The 27,833-nt window shown below is 38.5% G+C and overlaps 1 protein-coding gene across 2 annotated transcripts in view; it reads right to left on the bottom strand.

Moving 5' to 3' along the window:
• Window positions 1–791: 791 nt before the first annotated feature.
• Window positions 792–27,833, bottom strand: part of LOC134813427 (E3 ubiquitin-protein ligase HERC2-like) — a 94,358-nt gene continuing 67,316 nt past the window's right edge. For both annotated transcript variants that reach the window (XM_063821202.1, XM_063821203.1), the window contains exons 58-91: window positions 25,409–25,488; window positions 25,068–25,223; window positions 22,319–22,513; window positions 21,605–21,808; window positions 19,347–19,574; window positions 19,061–19,213; window positions 18,782–18,949; window positions 18,413–18,547; window positions 18,089–18,265; window positions 17,478–17,602; window positions 17,238–17,325; window positions 16,710–16,841; window positions 16,430–16,532; window positions 15,997–16,189; window positions 15,611–15,757; window positions 15,225–15,363; window positions 14,822–14,930; window positions 8,843–8,991; window positions 8,540–8,638; window positions 8,189–8,353; window positions 7,818–7,979; window positions 7,562–7,646; window positions 6,780–6,898; window positions 6,536–6,625; window positions 5,337–5,513; window positions 4,990–5,181; window positions 4,169–4,273; window positions 3,491–3,698; window positions 3,171–3,305; window positions 2,775–2,965; window positions 2,275–2,416; window positions 1,956–2,110; window positions 1,726–1,818; window positions 792–1,377 (exon numbers count right to left, since the gene is read on the bottom strand). In XM_063821202.1, coding sequence (XP_063677272.1) covers window positions 1,246–1,377; window positions 1,726–1,818; window positions 1,956–2,110; window positions 2,275–2,416; window positions 2,775–2,965; window positions 3,171–3,305; window positions 3,491–3,698; window positions 4,169–4,273; window positions 4,990–5,181; window positions 5,337–5,513; window positions 6,536–6,625; window positions 6,780–6,898; window positions 7,562–7,646; window positions 7,818–7,979; window positions 8,189–8,353; window positions 8,540–8,638; window positions 8,843–8,991; window positions 14,822–14,930; window positions 15,225–15,363; window positions 15,611–15,757; window positions 15,997–16,189; window positions 16,430–16,532; window positions 16,710–16,841; window positions 17,238–17,325; window positions 17,478–17,602; window positions 18,089–18,265; window positions 18,413–18,547; window positions 18,782–18,949; window positions 19,061–19,213; window positions 19,347–19,574; window positions 21,605–21,808; window positions 22,319–22,513; window positions 25,068–25,223; window positions 25,409–25,488 — 4,931 coding nt within the window. In that variant the 3' untranslated portion in view covers window positions 792–1,245. The remainder of the gene's footprint in view (window positions 1,378–1,725; window positions 1,819–1,955; window positions 2,111–2,274; window positions 2,417–2,774; window positions 2,966–3,170; window positions 3,306–3,490; window positions 3,699–4,168; window positions 4,274–4,989; window positions 5,182–5,336; window positions 5,514–6,535; window positions 6,626–6,779; window positions 6,899–7,561; window positions 7,647–7,817; window positions 7,980–8,188; window positions 8,354–8,539; window positions 8,639–8,842; window positions 8,992–14,821; window positions 14,931–15,224; window positions 15,364–15,610; window positions 15,758–15,996; window positions 16,190–16,429; window positions 16,533–16,709; window positions 16,842–17,237; window positions 17,326–17,477; window positions 17,603–18,088; window positions 18,266–18,412; window positions 18,548–18,781; window positions 18,950–19,060; window positions 19,214–19,346; window positions 19,575–21,604; window positions 21,809–22,318; window positions 22,514–25,067; window positions 25,224–25,408; window positions 25,489–27,833) is intronic.

Raw genomic sequence — 27,833 nt, 5'->3', positions numbered from 1 at the left:
GATAAGCAGTGGCCTTCGGCACTTGAAACCTCTTCAAACCTCCCCTGATTTATTTATTATTGATATTGTTTGATTGTGCCGTAAAAATAAATATTTGTTTTATTAAATATTTGTTTTATTATAGCTTTTATAGCTCGAAGAAGATCAGGACTCACTGCACATGAAATCCCGATTTACCACTGCCATATCATTGATCATTGATCCCCCAATTAATACTTTACATACATTTCCTCCTGCTGCTCAGTGCTCCTGGACTCTCACGTATGCAGCAGAATCTCGAAAAGCGCCGCACATAGGGACAGGCACGCCTGCAGAAGGGTTCCACTTGCTCTAACCAGAGCCCTCTCGCTTGGAGTAGCGCGCGACCACCAAGGCGACGCGCTTATTCTACTTGTGAAACAAGCGCGTCACGCAGTACGCGTGAAGGGTTCCACAAATCCACACCATCATTTAAAAAATTGCAAATTTCAATCCATTCTAACTCGTGGCTTTGCTTACAGCTTATGGGGCATTAAGCTATTATTTCATACGTTGTATTTGTACGGTCCTGGTGCTTAATGCCCTTTAAGTTTACGCACATTTTACATTCAACATTAGTTTCACTTCTACCACACGTATACTGTATATTATACGTAAGTCGTAGATGCACTACTGGGCCGAGACGAGCTATGAAGGATTGACTTCGTTAATCAAATACGTGAGAGAAGCGGCCCATAGACCAGAAAGCTGAGTCATTTTATGTGACAAACCAAACATTGGACATAGGCAAGCTAAACAAGTAAAACAACAAGTTTTATAAAATTCGTTCAACAGCAGATGTGAATAAATTCTATTTCTATAGAATTTGATAAATCGGAGACGTAATACGATTATCGATATTATAACAAAGTACAAGGCGGTATGAACAAATAAGTCCGATTATTATATAGAACATTTATCACATGTTTTAAATATTATTTCGAGTTCGAATGTGTAGAAACTTAATTTACAGAAGATGAGAATCAACAAATTGAAAGGATTGAATTGAAAGTTAAAACGTAACTCAGTTTCAATCAAACAAGTAATAAATTCGTGGAAAGATAATTTGAATTAGAAAAAAGCGAAAACTTGGATATTACATGTAATACAGTACCCGCAAGTGTACGAGACTGTGAGTGTCACCTTGAAAATACTCAAATACTTACTTACACATGCTGCATAATACTGCACTTCGTCTTAACATAATACAAAATATACAATTATCATTTACTGAGATCCCAGTTCGATATCACTGTCCTCCCCATCGCCTATACCCTCGTCACGTGTGATACGGGCGTAGTCATCTGTGTCTATTGATTTGCAGAAGTTGATGGCGTATCGGAGCTTTTCTGTTAGAATCTGGGAGAGGAATGTTACCAACGTGAAATAAAAGTCTTTAAAATAGATTGAATACTTTCTGCGACAAATTTAGGCGCCAAAATTGGTATAATCATGCACAAGATTGGACCATTGATCAATTTACCAAAAACCTAGTGCGTATCATTAAAAAGTCGTTAACAGCCAATGTTGTGGCAGGTAGAAGTTATCATGGGAAAAATTAACAGTGAAAAGTCTGACAGTATAGAAAATTGATTCAATATTGCACCATCTCAAGTTATAATGATACGGTCAGAATTTTTAACTTGAGTGAAAAAAGAAGAAGAAAAGTGAGATCAATCCTGTAAAGTTTCAGTGATAGAAATGAACCTCTTTTGAAGAGTAGCGAGGCATCTTCAGGAGGAAGAAGCAAGTGTAACTCTCCGGCATGTAGTGATCAGGTGGTTGGTATTTGTCCAGAACCTAAGGGAGGATCATTCAGTAATTTAAATCACGTCGTCAGAGAAAGCTTAAGGTTAAGATGTGCGAAAAGCGAAGTCAACAAAATGACTGAAACCATTGCAGCTTAATTCCAGACAAACTGTGAAGTGTTAATGTACCTGCAGAACGAAATCACGACCCCTGAAGTCAGCTATGTTCCGAGGTAATCGAGTTCTACCCCAAACGAAACGCAAGAAGAGTGATCTCTCGCTGGGTGAGAATATTTCCAGAATCTCCCAGAACCACTGGACGAGCGGTGAATTGTATTCCACGCCTGAGTAAAGAATGGTGTAGGAAATCCTAATGTTACTGAAGTGTTCGGTCTAATTTAAATGAGTTTCGACAAGTGGTCGGGTAGTCGTCGACTCCTTTCCTTCCCCTCAATAATTTGAAGGAAAACAAGAGATCTGTCACACAGTAACATTAACAATATTTTACCTTTGTAAACAGCAACAGACTTCAGCATGTCTAGTGGTATGTCAGGATGCCCACATACCATAGTTCTCAGCTCCTCCCCAGTAAACAGTGATAACAGGGGGACCGGTATGACTTTAGCTAAACCTTCCACCACTGCTTGCACCTGAATTGGGACAGATTATTATTACCTTACAGTCGTCGCTAAACAAGTTAACGGGACCTTTTGTAATTGTTGTTACTAGCCCCAAACTAAATAATTAGATAAATACAAAAATAGATTGTTTCATTTGCAGGCAGAGGTTCTATTCAGGTGGGGATAAAAAATCCCTTATCTTTACTATTCTTGCAAAATTACCCGTTAAATACAGAAAGTATACGGCAAGTTAAACAACACCGTATCCAACGCTTGTAAATAGCACCTCTGATAACTGATTGCAGGTACAAATATCGCAGGTAAAAACTAAAAATATCGGCTAGTTACAATGAAACCCCCCGGCCCCCTCCCTAATCCAGATACTGACCTGGAAGTCGAACTCATGCAGCCGGTAATCAAGAGCGCTTTGCACATACTGATCCCTGTTAGTCAGGTTAATACGGTGGTAGGTGGAGCTGAGTGGGACCTCCTGTCCCGCTGCCCCTGGTGTGCTAAATGGCATGTCTATTGCGTCAAACTCCTCTTCTTTGTTCGGTAGATCTCGGAAGAAATTTATGCCTGCGAGAGAGAAATTCTCAGATATATGTTACATGGGGTCATTTTTATATATTGCGGGTTGGTTTCAAAAAGCACGCAACTCGATTCGAAGCACTGCAATTTTCTTTCAAAGCAGACGGTGCTCATCAAAAGAACATTGGAATTCTAAAGAATTGATATTCTTTAGAAAAAAGTGGACTGAATAATAGAAGCGATTGTTTCGTACCAGCCATATAGTCCTTGTCTATTTCAATCATATCATCAATTGAGAGAGGGAGCCCAACTAGTAGCTTCCACATAGGGGGCGCAATGTCCAGAGCTAGAGGAGACCCAGTTCTTACTGATATTCCCATCAATATTCCTGCGGATAAGGCAAGTTTTTAATTGATCACAATCTAAACACAAATATTTAGCATACCTGTCCTGAGTTTTACTAACTTACTAATGTGGACACACTTTCACTGGAAACATAAGGTACATAGCCAGTATTATTTTCATCTAGATAGTCCAAGAGAATTGATAAGCTAATGGAAATGTAGAATTTACCTAGGAATCTGAACATGTTTGTCTCCTCAGGGCTAGTAGCAGCAGGATTAAACAAGTAACAATCCCTGTTAACCCCATTGTCGACCCTGCCGTTGGGGGTCAATATAAAGAGGGGTAGAACCCCCGACTGCAGCTCCTCGCACATCTCCGCTATAGACTCAGAGTATCCGCCCCCAACATCGTCTACGCTCTCCCCCACAAACCGCACCTGGATATGGTTTTACAGTTTTTACATAGGGGGGGGGGGGAGCCAAGTGGATATTTGTAGATATTTGTATATTAATGTAGAATGGATAATCCACGAAAAAAGTGGATGACATTCTACAAATTTATACATTTATCTCCAAAAATTCAGTAGAATTTCTGGGCACATATTTGAGATATACATTTTTTGTAGATAAATGTAGATATTTGTAGATTATTGTAATGGATAATTCACGAAAAAAGTGGATGACATTATCCAAATATCTACAAATATCCACTTGGCTCCCCCCTACATAGTTTTACAGCCCTAGACAAGGACAGTTATATTTCGTATGCCAAATTTTGGCCATTTTAGACTACATCCCCATCCCTACGTAACATGAGAACGATCCCTTATAAAGTCGATGAAACGAAAAATGTAGACTTAAACTATAACGGTGATGCACTATTTAAAGGACACCGCAAAGTTCTTACCTTCCAAGCTCGGTGTGGCAGCAGGAACGATTCAGAAGACACGTTGATCAGCATGGAACACGCTTGAGCGAATATAGTCCTGCTCCAATCTTTAGTACCACGAGCCTGAACACGAATCAGAGTTATACTACAACTCCTTATATGGGGATCACGTGGGTACATATTATTAAGTTAGAATTGGAGAGCATGATTTCTTTTTCTGGATATTGGGTAAGTAGTTGCTACATTTTCTTGTTGCTTTTCGTGGGAGCTAATACGCTTAACGAGTTAAACTTCTTTCATTAGCGTCTCAAATAATGCCTCAACCCTCTCGGTTTTACCAGCTTTGGAGTTCTTGAACCCATTTAATATTTTAGAATACAGCATCGATTTTCTTAAAATAAAGCATACGTTAGTCAATAGTATCAAACAATGCTCTTGATTTCTAGAATGGACAAAAGAGAGTATTATAATATGATTTATGATTATCATGCAATCAGATAAAGAGAGAGCAAGCAGAAATATTTTCAAATCAGAGAGATCTAATATTTCGGGTTCTTTCGTTGAATAAGCGTTTCAGAATTTTTAGCTAATTATTGGCTTGTCCGTGAGATATCATAATTTTTGTTGTTCTAGAAATTTTGCCTTTCAACCGCAGATACACCCAAAATTGTATCATTGATTGTTTAAAATGGCAAAGGCATTTAGACTATAATATCTTACTAAACAGAAACTATATTCATTATTATTTCTATATCTATTTATACTTTATAGCTCTAACTATTATCTGGCAAAGAAAATAGCGTCAATAACAATAATTAATAATAATAGTAGTAACTAACCTGGCTGCTGAACATTCTGTTGAGCTCCAGTATGGGTCCATGCTGGCGGTCTCGTATCATGGTAGCCTGGACAACTTTCTTGAAGGCCGTTTCCTTGTGGGACATAACCAGGGTGTGTCGGAGAGAGCACGTGACCTTGTGACCTTGTGAGGTGGCCTCTAAACTGAACATCCTCAGCGCACATGAGAATATCTGGGGAGGATGTGGTTATGCTTCTATATATTGGTGTACGTGAAAGCAGTTGTATACATTGTATTGCATCAGTCTACATAAAACAGTTAATAATTTAACAGGGCAGAAAAATGACACCAAGAACTGCAGCCATGTGTAAAATGCCACCAATAAACCTCAGAGAAGGAATGGAGGAGGATAAGTCTGTTTCTGAGGTTCTCGATAGGAGTATCCAGTAAGAGAGGGTATTCTGGGGGGATGTTGTCCGGTTGTTTGGTGGAAGCACTTTGTTCTAACGTGCTCCAAGCTATAGCGTGGGCACTTCCGCAGGCTATTCTGTTGATACGTTTACCCTGTAATTATAAGGGAGTTTAAAAACTTGATAGATATTTTATATGGCAATTAAGAAAATATACATTAGATATCACATTATGACCTCGACATTATTGTATAATGTATATGTACCTTGATTATACTATCTGTACAGCTGTAAAATCATCTTAGCCTGCCTGACTCCATTCAAGCTAATCGAAATCCAAAAGCAAATCTAAGGTTATTTTACAACAATAGAATAAAGCTGGCGACATGACGCTTCTTCGCCTCAACCAGGTCTGTTGATTGGGGGACTGGTCCGTAGTACCAGCCAATGTTTATTCAAAAGTAATATATAATTGGAATAAGTTAAATATTCATCCCCGAAGGGCAGAATTCATCCCCGAAGGGCAATAAATTAATGTTGGCCTAATTTTAAATTATTGCTCCGTCATTATCCAAATAGCTGGAGGAAGCTCTTCCTCTTCAGTTTAAGAATTTAAATCTTTGATCACGTGATTGCGTCAGATTTAATATCTTCCGCTCGCTACAACTAATTACGAGGAATTGGTGGCCGAGATTTTCTCGCTGACAGGTTTGAGATTTTCTGAGTTGATTTATGAGTTTTAGTCAAGCATTAAGACAGTGATGTGCTAATATATGAAACATAATTAGATTATCATATCACGTGATATCCAATTTTTTGTAAATGTCTCACGACAGATTGCTAGGGACACCCAGGCAGTTTATATGTTGATCGTTATGTTAAATATCACTTATATTCGAATAATCAAGCAATAATTGTTCGTCAAAGGAGCATCCGATCCCTGTCAATCAGCCCACCATTAATCAGAACAAAATGTCGATTATTAGTTATTATTTTGGTATACTTTGGCTTTCGCTTTTTTGAATTTGAGGGAGGATCTTTCTCGCGCTTATTAAGCTGTCATTTTGCAGGCTATAAACTGATACACTATATACTCATCAGGTTGAAAGATATCAAAAAATTTGTGGCAACTGGCAATTTCAAGTCTGTAAGCAGAGAACAACAAACAAATCAAACCTGCAATGAGTCTATTAGCTGGGGTGTGGGAACAGCGTTTGTTTTTCCGTTACCACACTGACCTTCGTCATTATCACCCCATGCGTACACCTGACACATTTTACCTTGGTTAATACCCAAATATTATTAATTAAGATCTTAGTTATAATACAAACTATCGGTACTTTCTGGAAAAACTCTTGTTAAAATCGTCGAAATAAGTTTTAAATAAATATTTCATTGAAACAAATGAGGGGGAACAAACCTGATGGTCATCGGTAACGCACACACAGAACAAACTGCCGCAACTGATCTCAACCACTTTCTGACCGTTTAGACCAACCACACGTTGTGGCCATCTCACGTGATCCTCACTACTGTGCCCTGAGAAGGAAAACTGTTTTAAAGGAGGATAATTTGTTTAGAAAGTAGAAAAGGTTATTTTGTTCAGAGAGGTATACTTAGTTTAGACCTTCTTATTTTAAATAACTGTTTTAGAGCACTATCATTTACAAAATTATATTTTCATCTGTTTTATTTCAATGCTCTATGTTATATAAGGGACTTACAATGATCAATTACAACCTAATTCTAGAACCGACCCATTTTCTAAGAAATAACCGGGCCAAAATAAATTAAGAACAGACAAAATCTCATGGTTTTCAATTCAAAGAGGATTACGCAAGTCGGGAGAAGTTGCACGGAGCGTTCGTTAATAAGGTATAATGAATAATATAAGTAAAACACCTTGCGTCAGTCGTAGAGTCAGTATATAAATTTAGTTCTCGACAGGGACATGTTTACAAGGAGACCCCCATTCCGTATTCTTACTCCGTTGATAACAACTGCTTGAGTGCTTTCCATACAGCTACTTGCCCCAACGCATAATATATTTCTAATTGTGTATCATCCTCTTTAATGAAAATCCTTCACACTTCTGACAGTCTTTGATTTGCTACCGATAAGGACTATAAAGTTAACAAAGGACGCCCAAAATAAGTCATATAATGGAATCTCTCAAACTGCATGAGTCCAACAGGAACTAACCTAGTCTGTGATAGTCTCCTTTTCCCCAGGTGTAAAGATCACCGTTCCTGCCCAGAGCCATAGAGAACTGACTTCCGCACACAATCTGTAAAGAAAGCAACCTTAACTTGTTTATTTGAGATAAGATAGTGTTTGAGGTAACAGCAACAGTAGCGCGATCCTTGATTAGAATGTTCATGACAACTTGGTACACTTGACATCCACTTAAAATATTACGTTTCTGCATTCCAATGAAATAACAAAAAGAAATATTCACCTTTACTATTTGACACTTGAGCAGTGGATCTATCTTTCTGGGTACCTTGCAGCCGTCACTGCCGCCACGACCCAACTTGCCGTAGTCCCCGTCCCCCCAGGACCACACAACGTCACCCTCTGAGATACAGAGGGTCTGAGCGTCCCCACTTCCACATGCAACCTACAGGCAGGAATTATTATTATTATTCCCTATCACTAGAGTACATGTTAGAGTACATGTTTGAGTACATGTAATAGAGTACAAATCCGAATATATGAATAAAATTGAACTTGTCACCAGCAATTCTCAAGTGAGAACGTTTTTGTGTATTCGGCTAAAGGCCAGATGAAGGAGCGAAATTCTGTCCCAAATCAATATGAGAGGCTGACCTGCGTGACTTTGTAAGTCTTGAGTGCTTCCACCATCTTGGGTTTCAGCTGATCGTCGTAATCTCCGTGACCTAGTCTGCCGTAGCGACCCTTGCCCCACGTGTACAAGCGACCAAGTGTCGTTATTGCTGCACTGTGGGCACCGCCAGCTGACACTTCTATTACCTGGGGAAATGTTATCTGAGCATTAGGTCACATTTTAGAGTCACGTTCAGCAATAAGCTGACTGCTCATCTAAGAAAAACAAAAGAGTTGTACAACTAATGATAACACTCAGTTGTGAGACTTTCAATTGCCGTAACTCCTGAGTTTCATGTGTTACTATGCAGTATACACCGTGTTAAAATTCACCTGTTTTCCCCTGAGAGCCTCGATGACTCGTGGTCGGTCCTGGTTGTTGCGTGAACCGTGTCCAAGTTTCCCGTCGTCCCCTTCACCCCAGCTGAAAACCTGGAAAGGAACATTAACAGGGCCCTTCGGGGGAAAACGCACAGAACTACTAATACTATCGATATTAATACAACTTGTTGGAGAAGTAACAATGACTCAGGGAGTTTACAAATTGTTGGAGAAGTAACAATGACTCAGGGAGTTTACAACTTGTTGGAGAAGTAACAATGACTCAGGGAGTTTAAATGTTAAGTTTTGAAATACCTCGCCGTCTTGAGACAGAGCCAGACAGTGTTTTCCGGTTGAGTGGACTGCTATCTTAGTGATAGTAATGTGTTGGATGGACTTGAGCAGGGTCGGCATGGAAACGGAGTCATTGCTCCCTATACCCAGTCGTCCGTACGTTCCGTTACCTGTCAATACGGAGTGTTAAGTTCACAGTTTCTCGATTAGATGTGGTATGAGGTAGTTGTTATAGAAAGGAATCTAGAAGTTCTGACCCCTTTCTTTATAGAAGTCTTACTCTTTGTGAGGAGGCAAGCTTCATTACCCCTGAATTTAGATAGCCCCTAAATTTAGAGTTATCAGTGTCATTCCTTTGTAATTGCTAGTTTTTTGGTGCCAAAGTTTCGAGCGTTGGATATAGTGAGAAATATAGTCGACTGAAGGGACTTTCACAACAAGTTCTGCTGTACTGGGAAGGGATAATAACGAGGTACGGAAATAGAGTACCTCTATCACAAGAGTTATATAATGATCTATTAGATCTCCCATCATGGTTGTGGATCTCGTACAATTGTGGTGCTTGCTTCAGTTGCGTTTCTTATGGAGTGCTCAGGGGATCGATGAGTTGCAATTGGCATGGAATGAAATGCTCGTGTGATTTTAGGGATTGAATCTGGATTTAGGCCTGAGCGTAATATATACTAATAATCTCAAGATGTATGTTTGTCTGTTCGTTCGCTCTGACGAAGCCAAATGATAAAGGTTTTTTAAATCGGTCGGTGGTAAGTGGTTTAATTGATGGTTTTTACCACAAATGTGACAGAAAATGGATCACTTTTTCTCCCTCCTCCCTCCCTCTCCCATTACTGCATAGGCAGCATTGGTATATAAATCATAATTAATTTAGCCTCGATATTCACTGTCATGTAATACTATAAGCTTATTAGGCACTCATTGCGGTCTGTTTGGACTGTAGAGGGAGTTCATACTTTCATACGACAATGTTATGCGTGTTTTCAAATATAATAGGCGGGTTTATACTTTTGTATTTCAACTGCGATAGTGGTGTCCCGGCCGTAGGCACGAGTTACACTAGTGCTTACATAATGCTGATAATAAATATGGCTTACGCAATATGTGAAGTAAATATTCAGATCAGTACTTTTATTTTAGTCAAATGATGGAGTAGTCCGCTGTTTATTAGTCTCATGATTGAATTACTGATAGTTGGATAATATCCAGTTGGAAGAGACAAGGACAAATGAAACAGGAAGTTAGGAATGTAGGCAAATTTTCGGCGTCAACGCCATTTTCGGGCTCAAATTATTTGTTTTATAGTAATTTTAGTCACTCTCTTAACTGAGATCACATTCAAGTAGTAAAAAAAAGCAAACCTTAGATATCCCCTCATCCTATTCAAATTTTTTAACATTTTCAAAAATATGTTATTCTTACATCGATTGTTAGATCGCTCAAAGGTAAATAATACGGGTGATCAATGCAATCTGCATAACAACGGATTATAGCTGAGAACGGCGAATTATCTCTTATTTGGTAAAAAGTTGGTGAAAGAATTGACCAATCAGCGCTGGCCAAGGTGACCGACTATCTTTTTCATTCTCATTCATTCTGATCTGCACGATATTATGAAGCCACACACAGCACTGTCCTTTATGCAGCCACGTACTACACGGCACCTCATAAATATCTGATTTGAATACATGTTTTGAAAATATTTTGCTTCCATTTTAATCTGTCTCTTAGTGGTACATATTTACATTATTTCCAGTATAGTTCACTACGTTTTTCAGGATTCCTCGGCCATCCGATAACATTTTTGTTATAACGAATGGTTGACGCGAAATTAAGCTTTGTACTGTTTTGCGATTGTGCAAATACCGATCACGTGTTTTACATCTGTTTACATCTACTATTTTTCTTTCAATGGATAGTTCACGTTCATCTACATAAAATTAAACGATCCAGGGAATAAATGTGTCTGTATAACTGCAACTGCCTACAATAAAGTCGCGTCCCAAACTATCGTCAAGTTGATTAATGATTATCCTAGTTTGTAGCAAGAAGGTCCAGTATGCAGATGGAAGTGATCCTACCATATGCCGTGATCGGCATCATGCTGGCCTTCTTGGGTGTGGGAGTGCTACTCATTATCTGCAGTATCGTACAAGTGTGAGTAGCTTGGGATGAGAACCTGCTTATTTCCTTTTTTAAAGAGCTTGAAAACGGCTAGCTCGTTTACTAATTCTTCAACATTGGAATTATAGTTTTGTTAACTTTGTTATATAACCATGCACCCGGCCATGATGGACTTTATTAGCAAAATTATTTATCTTAATCGATAATTTTGTGGTGAAAAACAGTCGATGGTATAGTAAGAAAAAATATAGTAAGAATTTTAAACTTTTTGGAATTTTAGAATTTTGTCACTTTACTGATTACTCTCAAAATGATACTAAAAGCACAATTTTCAGAGTGATCCAAAGGTGCAGAAATCCTGAAAACGGTGACCAAGAAGGTGATCTGGAGAAGAAGATAGATCAATAAGATCCTCCTTCCCAGCTTATTGTCACAGGAACTCGGTGACAGGAACTTAGGAACTAAGTGACAGACACTTAGGAACTAAGTGACAGAAACTTAGGAACTAGGTGACAGGAACTTAGGAACTAGGTGACAGGAACTTAGGAACTAGGTGACAGGAACTTAGGAACTAAGTGACAGAAACTTAGGAACTAGGTGACAGGAACTTGGCAAGACATATCAAAAGCACTTTATAACAGTATAAAACTCTTTGACTCGGAAATCATTTCAAAATTAGCAGAACATATCTCTCAAAATACGCTTGTTTCGACGTGCGAGGAATCGGATGAATTGTACATACTTAGGTTTAAAAATGAGCATCTTGAAATTAATCTTACTTAGGTTATGAGCGCAGTTAATAACATTTGAAATAAAAATAATTCTGAACTGTAGTGTAGTCTTTGTGTAGCAGAAATATTACCTTCAGAATGAATAAAAAGTTGGAATTGTTTTAATAAATGATATGGATCATAATAAGAACTGTTTGAAAGGCTAGCTGATTTGATATCCTGTTTATTTTATTTGTTATAAAATTTCATTCTTCTAATTATATTTTTATCACATTTGACTTACCAAAAAACTAAAAAAAGCGAACATAAATTATGCCATATTTATTATATTATTCATGTTTCAAAGGAAACTTACTTACTACCTTTGCAACAAAGAGTATGTCAACCTTAACAATTAATTTAATTAATTTGATTAATTTGATCATTTAACTATTTAAACACCTTACGAGACATATTTATACTCGACGAAATTCCGGTGACTTAAATGATTTGGGAACGAAAATATGAAATTTTTTTCCAAAAACCAACTCAGTTCGTACCCCAAATTAAATTATGGTATTTGGGGATTTTTTTCATTTCTTTATTTTACAAAAATAATTCCCAATATTTGAGAAAATTAATAAAATAAAATATGAAATGGAAAAAATTAGTCAATTTCTTGTTGATCTTCTTGATCTTCTGGTTCAAGGACGTTTCTATCTCCAGTGTAGTCCCAGGTGTAATATTAGTGTTCATTTGTTAGATAAATCATATTGATAACTTACTATATTGATAGTAAATCGACAAAGTCATAATACAAGAAAATACGTGAAAAATAATTTGGGGAAAAAAATTATGGTGATCTTAATTTTGGTAGTCCGAAAATATGGCGTTTTTTTCGGAAAACCACCAACTTTTGTACTTTTAAAACATGTCTCGTAAGGTAATTGATTGATTATATTAATTTTAATTGCGTTTTGCTCTCTCTTCTCGCTTTTTATCTACCATGGCAACCTACTAGAGAGTTTATGATCTAGATTGTCGTAAAAACTTGAAAAGCTTGATGGCCGTTTTAAGCTGATTGCACGTCTACCTATTTGTTTAAGACTTCAAATTTCACTCCAGCGGGTTGTCATGGTTTGCTGGAAATTTCAATCCTGGGTATTTTTAATTTGCTGATTTTATTTTTTCGTTTGTAGTAAAGAAATAAATTTGTTTTAGTGCCCCACAAATAAAAAGTGAAAACCACAAACTTTGACAATTTAAATAAATCGCCAGCTTCACGGATGCTCAGTTAATGTATTGACGCACGTGGTTACGGCTACCACGATGTTGTTTAAATGAACATCATAATCCAGTTACGACTTTTTATGTTATTACTTAAATGAGACGGTTTTCGTTCATAATCACGTCAAATGGTGATCTGTATCATAAAATCACTCCAGTACTGACACCAAGTACAGTAAAATTCTGATTTACCGCACCCCGATTAAGTTTAACCCCTAACTCGGTAAATCGGGGTTTTACATATATGTCCTTAATTTCTAAGGCATTTTTTTTGTCTACTTCCCTAGGAAACAGGTTCCAAAACTCGGTTGCTTTTACTACCGAAGAGTCCCCCAACGAGTTGAATTGGATCATTTTACGGGAACAATGGCTTTATTACCTTCTTAGTACCAACTAAAATGTATTATTCCCGACATTTTAGCAGAGAGAGAGAGAGAGAGAGAGAGAGAGAGAGAGAGAGAGAGAGAGAGAGAGAGAGAGAGAGAGAGAGAGAGAGAGAGAGAGAGAGAGAGAGAGAGAGAGAGAGAGAGAGAGAGAGAGAGAGAGAGAGAGAGAGGGAGAGAGAGAGAGAGAGAGAGAGAGAGAGAGAGAGAGAGAGAGAGAGAGAGAGAGAGAGAGAGAGAGAGAGAGAGAGAGAGAGAGAGAGAGAGAGAGAGAGAGAGAGAGAGAGAGAGAGATGATCTCACTTCTGCAGAAAGAAGTTCTTTCTGCAGAAGTTGTTGTATCATGCATTGAGAATATATCTAGCGGTGGTAGAATGGGGTCTGTTTTTTCTGATGGACCGCATGTTGCTGTACTTAACTGGAGGGGGTGGGGGCGCCAACAGGGTGGGGCAGTTTACTGATAACCATGCGGACAAATTCGGGTTTGACATATTCGAGTAAATTGTAAATATATAATACACACATGGAACCCCATTATCCTGACTATCTACGTCCTGACACCTTTAGTACTAATCCTATAGTACTATTTAAAATAAAAAACTAATTTACTTAATCTTATACGACTGACACTGAGCTGTATCTCAAGAGACCTTCGCTGTATATGCAAGGAACATCTTAGGTGACTCATTAGCACTTATATTATTAGAAGTGCTATATATATAGCACGTGCAAGTGCGATATATTAGAAGTATATCTAAGGATAGAAGGACTTGGATAACTCTGTCGGCCGATGTAGCTTTCAGTAGATCGACAGAAACATTTTTGGAGATAGATGTTAAATACTTCGCGACTGTAAGAATGTTAGAATAAAGACTTGACACGACCTTCTTAGAAGCGACCTAATACTTATAACAGTTGTTGAGTTGTAGCAAATAATGTGAGACTGATAACGATGTTGACATTGAAATTGATCTGGTAAAACTGTTGTATCCCTTGTCCTATTTCTAGGTGCTACTCATTGAGGAAAAATAACATTTCAGTCGGATATTTATCTTGCGCAATATCTTCTAGAAAATTATGGTCATTCTTACTTAAAGGTAGAAATATTAAATCGCACAATAAATGTTATGTCTTATTTGAATGTGTCTTCTTATAGGACCATTTACGGATTAATCGACAGGAATTTGATATCCCAAAAACTTTCTTTCTGTAAGTGCGAGAGCTGGGGCCGTGATACTTTTATAAGCCATTAATGCTTTGTCTCATGTTATGTGAGTCATAGCAATGGAGACAAAGCATCTAAAAATATCACGGCCTTGCAGCTCTCACACTTACAGTTCAAAGGAAGTATTGAAGGACTTAGTATCGCACCTGCTAATTCACAAGTCACCCCGTGATATGATGAAATGACGTCACACAGCGTGACATGACGTCACACAACGTAAAATGACGTCACACCACGTCAATTATCAGTATCTTACCTGCTGAGTAGACCTTTCCGTCAGAAATGATGAATATGGTTTGTTCTCCGGCAGCCACTTCAGTAGGCTGCAAGGCTGCTATACTCTCGCAAAAGGTTGGTTTTGTCACCTGAAGATGATGCAATAAATCATTATTTTCTCTTAAAAAGTTAAAAGTCTCTTCAAAGTCTTTTCAACTTTTATACTTTTATAGGTCGAACATTATGACAATGATGCCTTATAAGGCTGAAACTGGGGTGCTTTTAACCAGATGAGTCATCAGGCATGATTGTCAGGTCATTCACCTGCATATAAATTGTGCAACAAACACGGCAGAAAACTGCGATAAGGTGACCAAAATTCAATGACAATTAGTATGAGGATACAATCAAACAGGATCAAGAGTTCAGGGGGATTATCAAACCTTTTGTCCCTCTATTCCGCCGAGCTGGCCGCGATGATTGTGACCCCAAAGGTAGAGAGCTCCACTACCAGAGGGTGTCAGACTCCACTGGGTGGGAGAGGCACTCTGACAGGCTAGCAGCTGGATGTCCATCTCTTGTCTGGGGTGAAATAAATCTTAGTCATATAAAGTCTTGTATTAGATCATTTGAGAATTTGAGGTTTTGAGTCAACAGTTCCTTCCTGAACCAAATTATGTTCATTTCACGAGATTATCTGAGCATTATACTATTGTTATTTGTAAATATACTTTACAAATAAAAAAAGTATAAAAATTGAATATTACAACCGTAAAATAAGGTTATCAACTTATCTCAATAAAAGTGCAGAATAATCTTTAGTACTCACGAGAAAAGGGAGTTGTTAGCATAGGACTGGTCACTGACACCAGGACCACATACAGTTAGCACTCTGTCATGCACTTCAGTCAGGAAGGGGGACGGGAAAACAGTTCGTTTGTCCAGAGCATTTGCTACACGGGCTGCTGAACAATATCTGGAATATGCAGGTTTAATATTTTGATGATTCAGTTCCTGCAAAATTCTTTTGAGTTGGGAACTAACAGTAGTTCCCCAACTCAATGTTTCATCAGTTCAATCCTCAGATTTTATGTTTTATGGTAATGGGGATAAGTTTAATTTCGAAAAATTTCATCTAAACGCACTTACAGATAGATCATGACATGACTATCATTCATTCAGTCACACTGACACGGTATCACGTGATCAACTCACTTGATAAACCAGCTCCACTTCTGGATGTCTGAAGACCGCTGAGTGATACATCTGTCCAGCCCCAAGTCGCAGCAGAAGGCCACCAGGGTCTTGAAGAACTCTGTGTGCATCAGCTGCTTGCCTCCCAGTACCAAAGGTGCCTCGTGGTCGTGCTGTTTCTGTAGGACTTCCAGCAGCCCTTTTACCAGCACACCTGGTCAGAGTGGAATTTATTTAGCGGTTTCTGGGAGATATTTTTTCTTTATTTTGGATTCTTGGAACTATTTATGATAGATAATAATGATTCGCAAATATTCCGGTGTAAGTTTGCAAATAGCGAATCCTATTCCGGGTTAATAAAGAATTTTAGAGTCGACTTAAAGACGTGGAAGTTGAATGTCAATGATGGTAGGTCATTCTAGTACCAAAACGGACACCACACAACTTGACATACCTAAAGAATTGTTGATTCCCTCGGAGCTGTTAATCTGGTTTTGTAGAAGTTCTTGTACGTCCAGTGATGGGCAGTTGTCCAGTTGTAGCACACCCCGTAGATGCTGAAAATGTAAGAAAATGCCAGTCACCACCCCATGCAAATTTTTAAACCGTACTTTTATCAATAATTGTGAAACGGTAGTAATCAGGTTTATGCGGGGTCATTTTAGTCATTTCCAGGTTAATATACCAACAATCCTCTCCCCTCATGGTACAAAATACTTTTAAAAATAGTTAACCTGTAAGGCCCAAGTTCGTTTATCAGCTGACAGTTGACTAAGTTGGGCACACGAAGCGAGAGCTGAGGTTAGTCTCTGGATCATACTGGCCACACCACTCTTCTCTAGGTCCTCGTCAAGTAGACACATTACCTGTTACACACGAGTCATTACACATTACACATTACACATTACACACTACCTGTTACACACGAGTCATTACACATTACACATTACACATTACACATTACACATAACACATTACACATTACACATTACCTGTTACACACGAGTCATTACACATTACACATTACAAGCAGTTGTTCAGTTGTTGTTGGTTAAGGGATGATTTCAGGGCAGTATTATACGCGTTATAACGTTATTATAAACAAATTATAGAACAGGCAAGAACCATCAACCATGGCTACAAGTAAACATTCGATTGTTTTATTTATCACTATAATTAATATCATCCGACTGAAATAATAATGGACTCTTTAGGATATTTCTATAAAGATTGAGTTTATGTGTTTTAAGAACAAAACCAACCATTTCGATGCTTGGTTTAGCTTGAACCAATCTGTCGGGCATAGCATCCGCTGATACTGGTGGAGGGAGGATAGGGAAAGCTTTGAACCTGCAAACGTTATTTAATATATTCGGTAACATTTTCACTGGAGACAAATCTAAAATAGGTAGAGGAAATCGCATGAACCAAATTAATTTCTTAGTTGCAAAATTTCTAATGAGTACAGAGGATTCCTAGAAGTGTTTTTACTGAGCACATACTTAAATCCCCATCCAGCAGGCGAGCTGTCGCTGGAGAACTTCCAGTTTATTTCCGTAGTGTTTATGTGGATGTCTTTTGCCCACTCGGACTTGTCTCTTCCGCTCCGCGTTGCGATTATGCGACCCTGAAAGGTATTCAAATTTATTTCAATATATTAACATTTATTTAAATTTGAGTATTATGTAGTCTCTTCAGACCCAAAATAAATCAAGAATTAAAGATAATCAAAAAATATGACGACCAATGCAAATATTGGAAATATACTTGTAGTGGTTGGGTCTTATGGATTTAGTGTTTATGGTAGGTCACCTTGTCCCATTTCTACCCTCTTTAAGATTCAATTTCTACGTAGTGAAGCTTTTGTTAAACTTCGAGTCCAGAGTGGCCGTTACTAGAATTTATTTTAGTGGAGTTCTGCGATTGGGCAGTTCTATGATTGAGTGACTCTTATACTGTTAAAAATGTTTCTATAAGTGACTTTGAAAAGACTTGAGGGGATTAGAGTGGGTGCCTATATAAGGCGAGAGCGAGGGGGTTCGATACACCAATTCGCGCTCTCGGTCATTAAAATTTACAATAAATCTGTATAACATATATACAAGGGAATAACCTTTGTGTCAGCGAATGTCAGACAGTGCTGAGGTTTCTCTGTGCTACACCGTGGATCAAACTCAATCCTGATCCCCACAGCCTTAGGGAACTTTATCTGACCCATGAGGCAGGCGTTGAGAGAGTGAGGGTGAGGAGACTCACGGCAGACCGGCTCTGCGGATCGCTGGTTGTCTACCTGTGGGTTTAGTTGTGTTGTACTTGTAAGTCAACGAGGTACTATTAAAACTATCAGGTGGTTTGAAGTTTAACGGCTGGAAGATTGTTTATCTTGATGAAGTTTAGCGTATTTAACAAAAAGTTTTAAGAAGTACTGAAAAAAAACCTCGGCTACAACGTCTTCCAATTCTGTGATACAAAACTCTAAGAGGATTTCTGCAATTTCAGGATTAGCTTGACCAAGGGATTTAAGGACCCTTGACAGTGCTTGCTTGCCATGCTCACCTGCCCTCCCCACTACCTGATGAGAGAAATATCGTTACCATCAAACATCAATCAAGAATAGGATATAGCAAAATGGTATACGTACACAAGGCTGAAGTAGTCTTTAATTGATTATTCATAAATTCTAGAGTCTACTAAATCATGACAATACATTTATCGTCCAGTGTATTCTTTTGAGATAAGAATAACTAATCGGTTAAGCAACGGTGATAATATTCACACTTCGCCGTAAAATGGTAAAATGACAAACCGCAAGTTTGAGCAGCTCGACAAGGAAGCAGGCGTCCCCAGCGCCCATCAGCTCGAACAGATCGAGTGAGTGCTGGAGTGGTAGGACTCTATCAGTCTCTACAGGAGCTTTAATCCCTTTAACGTGCGTATCTAATGCTGTTATAACACCGTCCCTTGCAAACATCACCTGATGGGTAACACGTTATTACACCGTCCATCGCAAACATCGCCTGATGGGTAACAACTTTCACACTAAGATAGTCACTAAGAGACAATTACAAGTTTTAAAGTTTTTTACCTCCATAGCTTTGATGATAAAGGACAGAGCACCCTGTTTCTGGTCGCCACACTCAAGCCCCAGCATGACTTTAGCCAGTGAAGGCAAAGCTCGAGTTATCTGCAATGATCCGGGAGAGGTGGTGATGGAACATTTACTTGCATCTTTTTTGTTCTGAAAGTTAGAGGATTGAGTCAATACCGGTCAGAAAATCACCGGAGGAAACCAAACATCTAAACAATGCCACATTCCAAGGAAACCTCCAACAGATGCAGAACGAACACGTTCTATCACATAATCCTCAAACCTTGATCATAGAGCTGCCGAGAGGATCAGTAGCGACACTGAACTTAATAGGAGTGTGTTGAGGCTGGAGAATGACCCCGGTCTCAGCCCAGGCCACACAATGGGAGCTCCCACAGGACAGGTGGGTTATCTTCTGAGAGTCCAGACCCACCACTGGTTGGGGGGTCTTGTTTACTGTTGTGCCGCCGTTTCCTTGCTGACCGTGGTCGTTGTCTCCCCATGCGTAGATCTAGAGTGGTAGAGACTGTTATTTTTTGTCGTTATTGAGCCTTATGCGGACGAAGGATAAGCCTTGATCAACAATTATTTGGTTATATTTTGGATTTGCGAGGAGCCTTGTGAACCAGCCTTATTAAGAAGGTGTTTGGGTATATATCTACAGCAACCCGTCTCATCGGTATAGTGAATACAAACATTCATATTGGAAATGGTGGTGTATTTTATGGCGTAATGGTATATTTAAAAAAAATATGCCGTATTCTGGAAGTTTGCGACCTGGAATAGTAACAGCTTGAAAGTGGTTCGATGACAATACCTTTCTTTAACACGCACGTGTGATCAAACATTGGTGAATACCATTTTGAGTTATAGGTCAACCTATAAATTAAAGTACGAGCTATTTCCAGTTGGTGAATACGAATTTCGATTGAGGTCCAACTTTTTAAGTGTCACTTTAACGTGACACTTAAAATTCTTCCTTTAAGGTCGTACTTTAACCAAATTTGGTGAATACGGGCCTTTGTCACGGAAAAGCTTCCAATCCGACAAGCAAGTACCATTTTAGTAAAACACCGAACACGAGATCCGCTTTAGTAACGGAGACAACGCATTAAAATGATCCAGATTAAGAGGAGTGTAATTGCAGTTTCAGCCTTCAGGATTAAATAGTTAGTTAAACGATCACGTCCGTTCAAGACGTGTAGTGGTGCTGGAGTGACATTTACAGTTATTTATAGGAATCAATGATTATTTGTCACGGCGACATTTTGTCAGCCTACGACAGATTGTAACCACGAAACCCTATAAATATGGAGCACCTTTTAAAAGGATCAGCAGCGCCATTTTTCATTTCGTTGATCGACATCATTTTCAATGCAAGAATCTATAAGTCAGTGTAGCAGCAAGGAGAAGGAATTGCTAGTAACTGATGCGTAGTACGCTGTACGATGGAAAATACATTGACATTCATTTGGTCGTATTTTTAGTTTTTTCGTGCGTTTTGGATAAATTGTAAAGCTTTTAAAACAATCGATATAACGTATTTGATTCTTGAAAACTTTTGAAAAATATTCTGTTTCACATTTTTCACCTCTCCGGAACTAAAAAGAGCTAAGCAGTGCAATATATTCACCTTTCACAGAAACAAAGGTGAACAATTTAACGCTACAATTAATTAAAGGGTGCGTGCACAGTAACTACCGGGCTCATGCCTAAAAACTTCTATGGTGGTTGACTATTTAGAAACGAACATAGAACACTAGGTGACTAGAGGGCGGTAATAAGCAGTTACATCACTGCTTATAATGTGATAACATTATTTTCACAACTTTGAGTTGTGAAAATAGTTTTATCCAACGATTTTGACGAGTTGGATAAAACGAGTTATATCCCGAGGTTTGACCGAGGGATATAACTCATGTTATCATATTATAAGCAGTGATGTAAATGCATTCTCTGATGATCTACGAAATGATGTTAGCGAATGCAGCATTTACATCGGAAATTAACGACCGATAATATTACTACATAGAACATTCCAGAGTCAAACTTTCTAGAGGACACATCCTTATCTCTTAAAATTGTTACAGGTCGCTGAGATGTTGCTAATTATTTTAAATTGGTCAAATAAGCTCAGTGAAGCTCACACTCACACAAAACTTGCCACAAATGGTTGACTACTTGTTATTGACATTCTGTAAAATTTTGAAGCAAAAATATTTATCAGAATATAAGTTATACCACTTTCTGTTTTTAAAATAATTAGCAACATCTCAGCGACTAAGGATAGACCAGGGAGATAACAATAGTTATCTCCCTCCCAGTTATTGCACCCCTATTTAATGCATTATATTAGCGTAAACAAGAGTGAGATAACAACTTTTACATTATGGACAGTTACACACTGATCATGAGAGAATCGTTTTTTCCTCTAAAGTAGGAAAACAGTCGATAGAATTGGTAACGTGTAAGATTCTGGACATCATTTCGCACTAAAAGCATTTGCAAAATACTCAGTTTCACATTTCACACATTTCTCACCTCTCCAGAACTAGAAAGAGCTAAGCAGTGCAAGGATCCCACACCGATCTTGACGATTTTAGTGCCAACAAGAGCCTCCACCTCTTGCGGAATCCGGACGTGTGTGTCTGTACCGTGCCCCAGTCTGTAGAACTCACCCTTGCCCCAAGTGTAGACTCTACCTTCCCGACTGAGTGCCACAGAGAACTGAGCTCCGCAGTGGATCTGAGGAGTTTACTGTTAGCACCAACGAATTTCCGGCGAATAAAAAAATTGAGAATAACTACTTCTAGTTTGTTCTATATTCCAATAGTTATAATTCCAGATCCGGGTATTCCTCCCGTAGTATCAAGAGCTTCCTTTATTGTGTGATGCTCAGAAATGGGATCTTCTGGTCCACCACGTTTCACCACAATATGTACACTGAACAGTAACACACCAACAATTAATTTGCTGACATTGGTCAGTCGGTTGGTCACTTTACAATCTCAGCAAGTAAGAAGCTGCCCGAATTTATAACGTATTCAGAACACTAATTCACTAACATTATCCAAAGAAAGTTAAATGGTAAAGCTAGAGTGATGAAGTATGGATGGGTCTTTAAAATGAGATTAAATTGAGTCTTGACTCGCATTCACGCATTGGTAAGTGGTTTCACTTTCAAACAACTTTTAGTTCTGAACAAAGCACTAAGAAGATCCCTTGCACAAAAATAATCCATTAAACTCGGTTAACCTGTACAATCTGAGTCCCGTTGAGACTATCAATGACTTTAGGAACGTGGCACCCTTCGTGACCCCCTCGTCCCAACTTCCCAAAGTCTCCGTCCCCCCAGGACCACACCTGGTCGTTGTCAGTCACTGCTAGTGTTTGTGCGTCCTTGCTGCCACATGCTACCGTCACCACTTTGTAACCCCTGAACGCGGATACCTGCAAGGGACGTTATTAAAAACACTTTTTAAAAAAATACAAATTTGAAATACAAATAAACTTTACATCACGTTGTTGCATATAATGAGTTTCGAACGAAGTTGCTGAATGCTGAGAGATTGATTTCGTAACCCGATATTGCATTATTTATCTATATTGGATGTCGTCACGTCACTTGATAGTTGAAAAAACATTAATGATTTCGTTATTTAATCGATAGTGTTTTGAGATAATACATATTATATTATCATACTATGATTTTTTAGCCTACAATAAAATGCACCCAGAATCAAGATGTTTCAAGTTTAACATAAATCTCCAATACTCGTGCAGGTTTCTATAAGCGTCTGCATGACAGAATCTAAGTATTTTATAAGTGTTTCAATTTAAATTTAAATTTCATGGTGCAACTCTCAAGCTCAGCTTTATGGGCAGCTTGACTCAAAGTCTTTATCCTGATCTGCTATAATATGACAGCAAGCACTAAGCTGGATACTTTTTTATAAAAAGTTGCAAATATTAATGCATATAATTATAACGGTTCGGCAAATGCTCACGTGCAAAGGTTATAATTTGAACGATATTTTGATCTGTTTATACTTTATATTATAGCAATTACGTTGTTTTAGGTGCGTTTCATAATAGGTATTCAGCTATTATTTTGAGCGAAATTATGATCTGTTTTCAGTGCCTATTAAATTTGGATCAGCCGTAACTTCGATTTAATTGGGATGGATATCTTTTGAATCTGTAAACAAAGAATACTATTAGCTCCTTCCTTGTGACAAAAGGTAGAATTATTAAATTTTAGACATGGTGTCAGAACCCAACTATTGACAAATAGTCACTAAGAGGACTAATAGTTAATAATTATCGTCCATTATTAGGTAGGAAATGATAACGCTAAATAGCCAATTGGTTTGAGGGCTGAATACAATAATAATGGTTATCAAAAGAAATTCAGGTCACACACACGAGTATTATCATTAGCCTACAATAAAATGCATATAAAATCAAGATGTTTAGGTATATCTTCAACACTCGTGACTAGCCTCTGTAGTCTGTAAGCGTTCCCATTACTTGATGTAAGAATTCGTTTAATATTTCATGATACTCAAGCTGCGCGCTAAGGTGCATATTACGTATTATATTATTAGCGAGAAAGTACTACTTATAAGCTGGGCAATGAAAATAAGAATCGAGGAATAAATTAATTAAACATTTTTGTCAAGAGGTTACGTTAGAATCAATTAGATTGCTAGAATATTTTCTTGTGTACTTATTGATTTTCAGGCAGGACATTAGGAAAATTTTTAAAACGATCAATTCTGCTTAACGTTTCATTATTCAGATGATGTCGACAAGGAACTCATCATTAAACATGCCTAATCAAACGAGATCGACATGTCATGTTCCAAATGGAAACAGCATTGCACTCCCGCGTCCTACTAGCGATCTGGTGCATAACTGCGATAACCTTCTCAGTGGTCGGCAATCTCGTCGTTCTCATCTCCTCTATTAAATACATTCAATTAAGCTCGACAGGGTCTCAGTGACAATAATCCGGAACATAGCGATTGTGGACATCGCGTTTACCTTCAACGTCGGCATCACACTTGTCTCAGTAATCCAGAACGGATGGAATTTCGGGCAGGTTATGTGCGAGATTTCCAACTACTGGAGTTTGTACTTTGGAATAGCGGAGATTAACCTGATCTGTGCTCTGAACATTAGTAAGCTGACCACGCTGTTGTTCCCTCTGCAGGCCAGGGCCAGGAGGAGAGTCACTGGGGTTATCATCTGCTGCATGATGTGGGTTTTACCACTTTTCAACATTGTTCCAAACATTCTTTTGGGACGAATCGTCGAGTTCAGGCTGTCATTCTTCCGCTGTGAAGGATATTTTGTTGGGAGACTCCTTAAGCTTATACCCTTTATCAATGTGGCGTTGTTTATGCTTTTGCCGATGTTGTTGGTAGCTGCTGGCATCGTTTGGCAGCTCTTCTACCTGAGAAGAATAAGAGGAATCCAGCGACAAGGGATTGTCACCTTACTCTCAATATCCACATGTTACTTCTTCTCCTTCCTTCCGTGGGGCATGTTCTACGTTTTAAGAGGGCCGCTAAACCTAAGTTCTAATGTCTACGCCGCCGTTTATTATTACAGATTTGCGGTTTTTGCTACATATACTAATTTTTCTGCTAATCCGATTATCTATTATGTGTCGTTAAGAAGTTTCCGGGAATATTTATTGACCACCAGTCTTCTGTTGAAGTGTTGGATGAGGGAAAAGGTACAGTCGGTTGCTGTTTTAATTCATCAAATGATTGAAGGTCACGCAGCCTAATTATCAAACTCATGTTAAAAATAAAGATAAAAGACGTAAAAGACGTTTTAATAAAAGTTCTTTTAAATTCGAAATCCTTTTATCAAGAAAGTTTTTTTTGTAAAATAACTCTCTTACACGTCATAAAAAAGAAAATGAATGGAATTAAAAAGCAAAACAAAAACAGAACTAGAAATGAGAGTCAACTAAATCCCCAGAGTCACTAACCAGTTTAGGTTTGTGATAAGTTTTAGTATCCCCGTGTCCCAATCTACCATAGGTCCCCAGACCCCAGGAATAGAGCTCTCCAGAGGAGGTGATAACCGCACTGTGTCCATCTCCGCAAGCTATGTCAACCACACGCTTAGACTTCAGACAATCGATCTAGTGGGGTCGAGTACTATTAATATGGCATGGAGTTAATTGATACAGTGAATTGAACTGTTATAAATCTATAACACGAAACTTAAATTTCACCCTATAATTAGTGATCGTCAAACCAGTAAATTTGAATATAATCTTGGGAGAAACGTTCATATCTTATGAATTAAGATCGATAAGACACGCACCATCTTAGGTTCCTCCAACATGGTGCAGTTTCCGTGCCCTAACTTGCCATCGTCTCCATCACCCCATGAGAATACTCGACCTGAAATAAATAGAGTTATTTAGAAAACAACTCTAAATGCTTGGTAAATACCATTGCATATACCACCCGTATTTACACTTAGTATTGAGTTGGATCATTTTCCGATACGAGATTGGGGACGGGTTCTATAACCAACCAGCCAACAAGCCATGTAGAAAACAAATTGTTTTAACTGACCAGAGCTCCGATCTAATAATTATATGACATAATAACTGATCAATGTCTTTAAAAATTTCCTCAAAAATCCAAAATTTCCTCGCAGATTATCTGTCGCCTTTCTGGGTGTGGGTACAGCACTCTAGTACTCAAAGCCGTATTTCAAAGGGAATGAAGTCAATTTTCAAGAACTAGACCTAATATTGAAGATCCTAAATATATAATATGGTAGATAATATAGAATAATCAGGTCCGTCATTTGTATTCAGTGTCGTTTAACTTGTCACTCGTGTACTGTAGAGCATGTTGTTTACATTATAACCAGGTGATTGTATAGTGGTTATCTTTGACGTACGGCTAGGAGGCTCCGCGCAGACCAACCTACATTACAGTTGAATCATACTTAAACCCAGAATGAGATTGAAATATCCTGTTCTTGTAAATTCGTTTCTTTGAACCTTTAACTGCATTCCCGGTAGTTTCAATTTCCAGTGTTGCAGGTCACTATACTAAAACTCCACTAGAATTTCAACTATACATACAATTTAGGTACTAAACCGTGTACAATTTTCAGCGACCTTAATCATTTTCATGGCAGAAGAAATCTAGCTTAATAAAGGGCCGGGGCCGGGCCGGTTATCTCTACAATTTATTGATTTACACTCCTCACTTTAATTGAAAGTTTTTTATCCTTAATTATGACTTTCAAGTCTGATCTGTTACTCCATAAGCAGAGTTTTAATATATAAATGAAAATAACCACCTTGAACCATCATCACCACAACAGAGATGGACTTAACATTCACCAACTACACTCAATATGGTATCCACAACTCCGCGGTGAGGTACACGTGGGTCTCCTACGGAACCTTCAACATCCTCTCCTCCCTCATCGGGGACTCCATCATACTGGTGGCTTCAACAAAATACAACGCCTTCAAGCTGCACAAGACCATAGTTGCCATCATGCAGCACATTGCAGTTTGTGATCTCATAACCTCGGTTAACCTCACCCTGTTCATCGCCTCGTTGCTAGCTGAACGGAATATCCTGGGAGGGTTTCTCTGCTATGTCAGAGCTTACGTAACCTACTTTTCCTTTCCCGCCAGTTTTTACTTCACAGCAGCTCTGACCACGACCAAGGCTGTTCTCCTCAAGTTCCCACTTCAGGAGCGACACTGGACTAAGAGGAGAGCTCACATGTTGTGTGGGTGGATCTGGGTAAGCTCCTTTTTTACACCCCTTCTTCTTTTAATCGTGGAAAAAGATGACATTCAGTTTGACTACAAAGAGTACGCGTGTAACTACATGTTTTCATCGGATGTCTGGAAATATCTACGGCCCATAGCGGGGATATTCACATCAATGCTGCCCAGCATCATAGTTATCTCCACCACTGCATGGCTTATAATCGAGGCTAGGAAAGTTGCAAAACGGGGTCGTGACAGCCTGCGATGGCAGGGTTTGATGACAGTTATACTAACAGCTGTGGTGTATTGCTTGTCAGTTCTACCCATCACACTCTACCACATTATGGCAGATTTTGTGAAGGATGATCCTAAGGGGTGGTTCCATGTTTATTTCTACAGGTTCTCCCTTGCCGTCATCTGCACTAACGTGATGTCAAACTTCTATATCTACAGTTTGACAGTGAGCAGCTTTAGGAAGTTCCTGCTTTCCAGGGTTACATTGTTAAAGGGGTTATCTCTGGTAAAGGTAAGATCACACAATATATGCTGGACTAGCAAGCTTAATCCCTTTTAATTCTGCATTTTACATAGAAACTGTCAATGTCAAAAAATACAAGGTAAGCTAGATGCACTCACAACTACAATACAACTACAGTTCTTGTTTTCAGGACAAAACAAAGTGAGGAATCAGCGAGTTGTTAGAAGACCAAGACTTGTAACAACGGTGTGATTGTTATACCAAGCATCTTGTTTAACTGATGAGAGACAAGGGCAACTAGAACCCATATCAACTAGAGCCTTTATCAACCTATTTTACTTCTTAAACATTCATCAATACTGAGCAGAGACGTATTATCGTCATTATTTTGGTAACAATTTTGTAATCTCATATTTATCTATTTTTCCTTTTATACATTGACGATTGTTCTGAACTATTTACAACTGCAGATATAGAATTTCTGGTTCCTATTCCAACATTCTTTACGAAAGAAGGTCACT

Source organism: Bolinopsis microptera, chromosome 3 (assembly GCF_026151205.1).
Source record: "Bolinopsis microptera isolate Bmic1 chromosome 3, MBARI_Bmic_1.0, whole genome shotgun sequence".
Classification (NCBI taxonomy): Eukaryota; Metazoa; Ctenophora; class Tentaculata; order Lobata; family Bolinopsidae; genus Bolinopsis; species Bolinopsis microptera.
This window is presented reverse-complemented; position numbering and strand designations above follow the sequence as displayed.